Genomic DNA, 9,839 nt, shown 5'->3' with positions numbered 1-9,839 from the left:
CTGGCTTTATGTGGAGGTGCTTGATCCATTTGGAGTTGAGCTTAGTACAAGGAGACAAGGATGGATCAATTCGCATTCTTCTGCATGCTGACCTCCAGTTGAACCAGCACCATTTGTTGAAAAGGCTATCTTTTTTCCATTGGATGTTTTCAGCCCCTTTGTCGAGGATCAAGTGGCCATAGGTGTGTGGGTTCATTTCTGGATCTTCAATCCTGTTCCATTGATCCTCCTGCCTGTCACTGTACCAATACCATGCAGTTTTTAACACTATTGCTCTGTAGTATTGCTTGAGGTCAGGGATACTGATTCCCCCAGAATTTCTTTTATTGTTGAGAATAGTTTTAGCTATCCTGGGTTTTTTGTTATTCCAGATGAATTTGAGGATTGCTCTTTCTAACTCTGTGAAGAATTGAGTTGGGATTTTGATGGACATTGCGTTGAATCTGTATATTGCTTTTGGCAAAATAGTCATTTTAGCTGTATTAATCCTGCCGATCCATGAGCATGGGAGGTTTTTCCATTCTTTGAGGTCTTCTTCCATTTCCTTCTTCATAGTCTTGAAGTTCTTGTCATACAGATCTTTCACATGTTTGGTAAGAGTCACCCCAAGGTACTTTATACTGTTTGTGGCTATTGTGAAGTGGGTCATTTCCCTAATTTCTTTCTCAGCCTGCTTATCTATCAGTGTATTCACTAGATAAATATAAGTAAAATCCCAGTGTTGCCATTATAAAGATATTTTCTTGATTAGAACTTTTATAAGGGCCTCCTTTATATCTTTGTTCCTCATACTGTAGATGAAGGGGTTCAGCATGGGAGTCACCACTGTGTACATCATGGCCATGGAAGCCTCCTTTGCTGTAAAAGTATTAGCTGATGGGCATAAGTAGAGACCAATAATTGTCCCATAGAACAGTGAGACCACAGACAGGTGGGATCCACAGGTGGAAAAGACCTTGTGGATGGCCCGAGTAGATGAAACCTTTAGAATGGAGAAGACAATACGTACATAGGACAGAACAATGAGTAAGAATGGGATGACAATAAGGGGAGCTCCCAAGATAAATATCATAAGTTCATTTATATAAATATCAGAGCAGGCCAACTTGAGCAGGGCAGATATGTCACAGAAAAAGTGGCGGATCACATTGTCCTCACAGAATGACAACCTAGCCATGAGTATTGTGTGCAACATGGAATATAGCACGGTAAAAACCCAGGACACCAGCACCACACACACACAGAACTTGGGACTCATGATGCTGGTGTAGTGAAGGGGAAGGCAGATAGCCACATAGCGGTCATAGGCCATGACCACAAGGAGGAAGACTTCCAGGTCTCCAAAAAGATCAAAAAAGTACATTTGTGTCAGACAACCTGCATAGGGGATGGATGTGTCCTGGCTCTGCATGCTCTGCAGCAACTTGGGCATCGTAACAGAGGAAAAGCAGAGGTCAGAGAAGGACAAGTTGCTGAGAAAGAAGTACATGGGTGTGTGGAGATGGGAGTCCAGTAGAATGAGGATGATGATGATGAGGTTCCCCAGGACAGTGGTGAGGTACATGGCCAGGAACAGGGTGTAGAACAGGTGCTGGTACTCTGGCGGGATGGGCAGGCCCAGGAGGAGGAACTGGGAGATCTTAGTGTTGTTCATTATCATTCTTCCTCTCCAGCACCCTAATGAGAAAATATCAGATCCTTTAAAATAATAAATCAACATATATCTAAGGAATATATTCTACAACAGTTGATCTGACCATCTTCCTAGAAATTATAATTTCAAAACTCCTCATGTCTGTACTCATTAAAATTAATGATTTTTAACTTTTCTTTAACACATTTGTATCTCCAATTCTTTTCTTTTTTTCCAATTCTTTTCTAAATAGTTCTATGCATTTGTACTGAAATGAAAATATAGAATCCTTTTTTCTCTTTTGCTCCTTTCTGAATTATTGTTTGTAATTTGTTCTATGAGATTTTATACTTTGATATTCTTGATGAATTTGGATAAACTTTATCAATACAATTTAATATAAATTTTATGAAAATTTCATATAGTCCAATGTGTTATATTACCGTTTCAAAATCAGACCTGCATGTCCCTGTAACATATAGATTTATGCTTCACTATTAACCAACCATCTTCCTTCCATTGCATGTATGACAGACATCAAGCTCAAGAGCCCCAAGTGAAATTCATGCTGTCACTTTATTATTTCCGAAAGCATTCCTTGTTCTCCTACCATCCCAGTCTCCCATAGATCAAGCCAATACGATTTTCATCAGAAATCTGTGATTTTTAGATCCATTCATTTTTCTTAACTTGAACTGCTGTTTCACATTCTACTAAGTCTCTTGTCCATTCTCCTCATATTTTATCCATTACTTTCTCTGAGATTTTATCCATTTATCAGGACCACATCTTGTCTTTACTGGAATATAGAAGCAAACTCAGTTTACATCCATGTTCTCCTGTCTTCTGACCCTTCTCTCCTCCTTCAACATGCTTCATTTAATCTGTGGCATTTGAACAGAGGAGTTCCTTCACATCCTTTCTGATTTATTCTTCAGATTACCTCTCTTGCTATGAGGATAAGGACAGTTCCTTTCAGGGACACAAATGTTCTTTCATTATCTCACAGGTGTCAGTGGTTCATCCCATGTGGTTCCACATGCTTTCCTCTCATCATTCAATGCTGGGTCAATCCCTTCACAACCCACATTTTAGAGTTGTTGGTTTTCTTTCCTATCACTTCCTCTCCTCCCTTTTCCTTTCCTTTCATTCATCATCATTCATACATAATCTTTATTGCTTATCATGTACCTGTCCTCCTATATTACATGAGACTCTCCGCTATCCTTCATAGCATCCTATACTTATATTCTATGTACTTAGTACTTTGATTATGGCTTTAAACTATCTTCCCATCAGTTGTAAAGTATCTGAAGGAGAGGCTACATATGTCTTCATTCCATTTGGTTGTTTACAAGCATTCAAAATCTCCAACCAGGGTCAATACCTACCCTGTTGCATGAATTTGGCCAGTGAATATTTGTTCCCTGCAGCTCAAACTGATACAGATTTGTTCAATCTCAATGGCAGAAAAATTACCACTTAAAGACTTGAATACTTAACACTAAATTTTATATTCCACAAAGAGTGAGAGATCTAACATATATTTTCATTGTTAGGGTTAATCACTTGTTTCACTTCGCAGAAGTATCAATGACTACAAATCATATCCATAGGCTTTAATCCTCAAAACAGAATTCATTCTGATGCAGAATACAAATAGAATGAAATGTTTATAAATTATAAAAAGAAGCAACAAAATTATTTTGAATCCTCACGAGTTATTTCCCAGACATCTATTCTATATATGATGATTAATTTATACATCAAATGGGTTAAGTCCAATGCTAATTTTTAAATAATTCTATTTGGTATGCAGACATTCTATAAATGTCATTAAAATGTGTGGACCTTGAGTTAAAAAGAACCACTCCACCACATGATGAGCTTCATACATTCAGATGAAAAATTTAGATGGAAATGTACAGTTCACTGCAGAAAAAGTTGGCATTTTCTGCCTTAGATACAAGTCTCTAACTTCGACTCTTCTCAGGGATTCCAATGTTCTAGACAGTTCTTCAAATATTGTCATATCAGTCTTTAACATCAGTCTGTGTCCTAAGTCAGATGCAAGGGAACACACACACACACACACACTGTGATTCTTGACAACATTGGATAATTTGAATCCATGATGTATTTCAAAGATAACAATGCAGGAGAAACATCAATAGATCTCAGTAAGATTTCTGAAATGTTACAATTGAGTTTGAGAACTTGCATCTTCACAGACTGACTATGTTTATTCTAGCTATATTAAGAGCTTGCACACTTAAGACATTGTGGAAAACATTACAGTGGGAAAACCAAATAGCAAAATTGTTATGCCTCTTTTAAAAAGATGCTCTCCTTGTGTATCCCAGACTGGATTAAAACAATACTCCAGAATCTCCTTCCTGAGCACTAGAATGACAGGAATGTGCCACCAGTCAGTTTCTGCTTCTCCAGTAAATGGACAGTGCCTTTGTGTTATAAATGCATATGTACACAGATCAGAATCCAGAGAAATTACCATCAACTGTCACCAATGATGTGCCAATGAACTTCATACCTTCTTTAGATGTTAAAACCACAGTTCTCAAATGAAACAGAACAGGGAAATCACAAGAGATATATTTCTAACATTTTCTACATCTATGTATTTTCTTGTTTTCTATATAATCACTGAGTTCTGTTGAGTAGCTCTCAGTCTACATTTACTTGAACACCTAGATTATATAAATGTCACTCTTGATGCACTGCATTTAGGAGTAATCTCATACAATACCAGTAAAACAGAGGCTTGTGAACTTGTGCAGATAAAATTAATCATCATCATGGGAAGAACATTGTTAAGTGTTTGCTAAGATCCCACAGGATAAAGTATAGTGAAATAACTTTCAGCACAACAAAGTGAACTTCATCTTACAGGGATGCTCTTGTGATGAAATGATATGATACTGAAAGAAAAAAATATAATCAACAATTATACTGAACCCACAAATATGAAAGAGGTTACATGAGGATCATGAAACAAATACTTGTAGTGTGATGAAATCTTGAAAGACAGGGAAAATAATGTTATCTTACCAGAAAAACTGTCCTGCACATGCTGAAAGTTTATATGGATTCACAGCAATGCACCTGCCTATTTTCCTGACTAAACCTAGCTTTCCTGAGGCTGACTCCTAGTTTCTGGTTGATGATCCTGTTCTCCTTCATTTTATTTGTAGCACAGTAATAGCAGCCTCTGTATTCATCAACTATCTGAACTGTCCCTGCACACAACCCCTGCCATCCCTGAGCCTCAAGTGCCCAGCATCCCAGAGGAGTCCAGATCCTGTGTAACTCATTAAGTGAGATATAGTAATTACTTAGGACCTTTCTTGGAACAATTTTCTATAAGGATCTCTAGTGGAGACTAATTATGGCCACTGATCACTGATTTCCTGTACTTAAGAGAAGGTAGATTTTAAAGATGGCAATAAGTAAAACTAATTAAAAATAGCACCAATAAGAAATTCAAAAAATCATGTAAAGATGCATAGTCATTCCATATTCAGATAACACATGTCTTCTACTTGACTGGAGCTCACTTTGTTAGCATGGAAAGGGAAGAATTGTGACTACACACCATTCCAAATTATCAGGAATTTTTTTGGCAATATGTAACTGCCCACAGTTACAGCAAATGGGTTACCTGGAAGGGAAGCTGGGAATGTATGGGAAGACAGCAAAAAGAGATGAAGACCAAGACAATATTGCTGTTCAAAGTCTCAAAGTTTAATGAAGAGCTCCCAATATGTATAGGCAGGGGGAAAAGTCTGGAAGCTTTTCAGCAGAATCAGTTTAGTTGCTCCTTTATGGCTGACACAGGAGTTCCCACTCAAAGGGTGGGAGAAGAACTTCACATATGATTGATATCAAGTTCCTGCCAGGTGGCATGGCACCTCAATAAGGCTCTCTACAACTATACCTGACTTAAAGTGTCTCACACACAACAAAAATTTATGTAAATATCAGTTGTGTTTATATTTTTGGATGTGAGGCTAATCTTTAATTGGCTGAGCCAGCTCTTTAGCCAGTCCTATGGCAGTTTTTAAGCAGCATGAGATCATCAAAAACCACACACTGGGAAGCTTCCAAGGACAGCTTGCCAATTCAACCTGGCAGATGACCTGCACAAAGAAGACTTAGTACAGATATACAACTTTCTGAAAAAATCAGAAAGCTTCATCATCCAACATTCTATCAGTGCCAATATGTGAAAAGGGCAGGAATATGGCAAGCAGATTTTATGGTTAAGTCTTCCTCAGTGGAATAGGAAAGCAGTCCATGTTTCTTTACCTGTTTATTCATTTTGCATTCTTATCCTTGAAGGATGTTAATTGTACCTACTACCACCACTATCCAACCACCTGCCATATAAGTAATTTTCTTTCTTTTTTTTTTTTTTTAACATTTTCAAAACCTTTATTAAAGAACGATTGACTTTAAAATCAAGGGACACTCCAACAATGAAGATAATCTTTTTACTTATTTTTGCATAATGCAATTACTTTTAAAATTATACTATAATTTATCACTTTTGAAAAAGGGGCAATGACCTTAGCATGGACCTCATCAAAGCGAATATACATAGTGTAGTTCAGTATGAAAAAATATTATCAAACTTGGCATGTAAGTTAAGTGATTGATACTCTGCTACATATCTGTGAGAATGCTGCAAGTATAGAAAACTGACAAACAGAATGAGCCAGTGTATGTGGGATAACCTGAATTTCTATTCACTGTTGATGGAAATGCAAATGTTCACACCATCTCGAAGGATAATCTGGTGATATTACTAAAAAACATGTTCTTACTCTGTCATCCTGCAAGCTCTGTATTCACTTAAAGGATGTAAAGCCTTATTTCCATACATAAACCAGCATGGAATATCTATTGCAGCTTTTTAAAAAAAATTGGTAAAGTCTAGAAATAAACATGATCCCTTTTTATAAGTGAATGGACAAACAACTTCTGGCACACCTAGCTACAGAATGTGATGGAGCACAATAAAAGAAATGAGGTATTGACTTCAGAAGTAAACATCATTGCATATTCCATACAGAAGTCAGTCTGAATATATCATTACCTTATTTATTTATTTTTTGAGTGTGAAGGATTTTTAATAACCCTTCCATTCCTCAAGATTGTTACTTGCCAGGAGCCATTCTCACTTAGATCTCAAAACGTCACCCTTTCAGCCATCTTACATGCTCAAGCCTGCCTTTGGAAGGAGAAATATTAGCTTTCAGGTTTGCAAATACCAAGTTGGTCAGCACATACAGAGCTCATGTTGGTTAGAACAGAGCTCACCTGCAGTTAGGTTACTATAACAATCTCTTTCCACTTTACCTCCTCGTGATAATTTTAGTTTGCCAGCTTCCTTGAATCCCAAGCCAGCTTTGTCATGAGATTCTGAGAGAAAATTCTGAGAGATTACTTCCTAGAGACAATGTTTAGAGACAGTGCTTGCCCCCTGAGAGACTGTTCCCCAGAGACAATGTTTTCCCCCTCATACCCCCTCCCTACATCCTGCTTGCTTTCCTTTATATTGTGGTGTGTAAAACAATAAAGTTTGACAGCTTGATCAGAATCAGACTTGCTGTCCCTCTCTCATGTCTCTTGTCGCGTGTCTTTCCCTAGGTAGTTCCGGGGACCCTGTTGACTGTCCTGTGGGTCGGGACACTCTGGCGCCCAACATGAAGCCATCGAAGGAAAAGGGAGTCGTAGGAAAAAAGGAGGAAGGGCCCTTCACGCGCAGCTCCAGGAGCAGATTAGGTCAAGGCACTGTTGATCTACTGGTGCTCGGCCAGGGGAAAATCAAGGCAATGATGACGACATCTCTGGAAGGTGAGACCCCATAGGACAAGCATTTATTCAGCCAGTTTTAAGGCTCAAGGAATCTCTCAAGATGCGAGAGGCTGGGTTAAGAAAAAGAGATTGATTGGCATTCTTCTGCATGTTGACCTCCAATTGAACCAGCACCATTTGTTGAAAAGACTATCTTTTTTCCATTGGATGCTTTCAGCTCCTTTGTCAAAGATCAAGTGACCATAGGTGTGTGGGTTCATTTCTGGGTCTTCAATCCTATTCCATTGATCCGTTGCCTGACACTGTACCAATACCATGCAGTTTTTATCACTATTGCTCTGTAGTAAAGTTTGAGGTCTGGGATACTGAATCTCCCTGAAGTTGTTTTACAGTTGAGAATAGTTTTAGCTATCCTAGGTTTTTTGTTATTCCAGATGAATTTGAGCATTGCTCTTTCTAGCTCTATGAAGAACTGGGTCGATCCATTCTTATCTCCTTGTACTAAGCTCAACTCCAAATGGATCAAGGACCTCCACATAAAACCTGACATACTGAAACTAATAGAAAAGAAACTGGGGAAGACCCATGAGGACATGGGCACAGGTGAAAAGTTCCCGAATAAAACACCAATAGCTTATGCTCTAAGATCAAGAATTGACAAATGGGACCTCATAAAACTACAAAGTTTCTGTAAGGCAAAGGACACTGTCAAAAGGACAAAACATCAACCAACAGACTGGGAAAGGATCTTCACCAACCCTAAATCTGACAGAGGGCTAATATCTAATATATACAGAGAATTCAAGAAGGTAGAACCCAGAGAACCAAATAACCCCATTAAAAAGTGGGGTACCGAACCAAACAAAGATTTTTCACATGAAGAACTTCGGAGGGCTGAGAAACACCTTAAGAAATGTTCAACATCATTAATCATTAGGGAAATGCAAATCAAAACAACCCTGAGATTTCACCTCACACCAGTCAGAATGGCTAATATCAAAAACTCAGGAGACAGCAGGTGTTGGCGAGGATGTGAAGAAAGAGGAACACTCCTCTACTGCTGGTGGGATTGCAAGATGGTGCAACCACTTTGGAAATTAGTCTGGCGGTTCCTCAGAAAACTGGGCATGGCACTTCCGGAGGACCCTGCTATACCACTCCTGGGCATATACCCAGAGGATTTCCCAGCATGTAATAAGGGCACATGCTCCACTATGTTCATAGCAGCCCTATTTGTAGTAGCCAGAAGCTGGAAACAACCCAGGTGTCCCTCAACAGAGGAATGGATACAAAAAATGTGGTATATTTATACAATGGAGTACTATTCAGCCATTAGAAACAATGAATTCATGAAATTGGTAGACAAATGGATGAAGCTGGAGAACATCATACTAAGTGAGGTAACCCAGTCTCAAAAGATCAGTCATGGTATGCACTCACTGATAAGTGGATAATAACCTAGAAACTTGGAATACCCAAGAAATAATCTATATATTAAATGATGTCCAAAAAGATCAGAGGAGTGGCCCCTGGTTCTGGAAAGACTCAGTGCAGCAGTATAGGGGAATACCAGAACAGGGAAGTGGGAAGGGATGGATGGAGGAACAGGGGGAGGGAACAGGGCTTATGGCACTTGTGGGGAGTGAGAACCCAGAAAATGGAAAATCATTTGAAATGTAAATAAGGAATACATCGAATAAAAAAAAAAGAAAAAGAGATCTTAAGTACTTCTTTGAGAAGTACTTAAGGTCTTCAGTATTATGTTGGACAATTTTGTCCCTGGTTCCCAGAGAAGAAACCATAGATAAGAAAACATGGGCTAGAGTAAATAATTGTTTTAGAGATTACTATGCATCTTTTGGACAGGGGGTGGGGGGAGTTCCGGTTACTGCCTTTAACTACTGGTCTCTGATTAATGAATTCTTCCTGCTTCCAGGCTCTAGTTTCTGAGGGAGAGCATGCTCTGAAAAAGCACTCATCTGGACACTGTCTCTGTGCTCTCTTATCCCTCCTGCCTCTGTGGTGATTGATATGGAGGAGGGACATTTAAAACAGTCTCTATGTCTGCTCTTTTTCCTAATTTCTCAAAAAGTCCAAAGTCTATCTTTCTGTACAAACTCTGAAATCTAGTCATAATCCAGGTGCTGACACTCTCTCACTGGGGGAGGAAGCCAGCTTGGAGGAGAAAGCTGCCAGCAGGAGAGCCACTGAAGAAATCTCTTCTCTCTGCCAAATGGTAGCCACAAGGAGCAAGTAGCCCTTTTAAAGGTGCTATGAGCCTTAGAGCGACAGATGGTCACTCTAACTTCAGGATTTATTTTAAAGACAAATACCCAGAAAAAGCCAGAGCCAGAACAAGCCCTTGACT

The 9,839-nt window shown here is 38.9% G+C and overlaps 1 protein-coding gene across 1 annotated transcript; it reads right to left on the bottom strand.

Annotated features, from left to right (window-relative positions):
- Nucleotides 1-727: 727 nt before the first annotated feature.
- On the bottom strand, nt 728-1,660 carry LOC127694240 (olfactory receptor 1468-like). The gene has a single exon (XM_052195735.1). The coding sequence runs from the start codon at nt 1,658-1,660 to the stop codon at nt 728-730; it is 933 nt and encodes a 310-aa protein (XP_052051695.1).
- Nucleotides 1,661-9,839: the final 8,179 nt, after the last annotated feature.

Source organism: Apodemus sylvaticus, chromosome 10 (assembly GCF_947179515.1).
Source record: "Apodemus sylvaticus chromosome 10, mApoSyl1.1, whole genome shotgun sequence".
NCBI classification, from domain to species: domain Eukaryota; kingdom Metazoa; phylum Chordata; class Mammalia; order Rodentia; family Muridae; genus Apodemus; species Apodemus sylvaticus.
The sequence above is the reverse complement of the archived record's forward strand: the minus strand, read 5'-3'. Positions and strand labels throughout refer to the sequence as shown.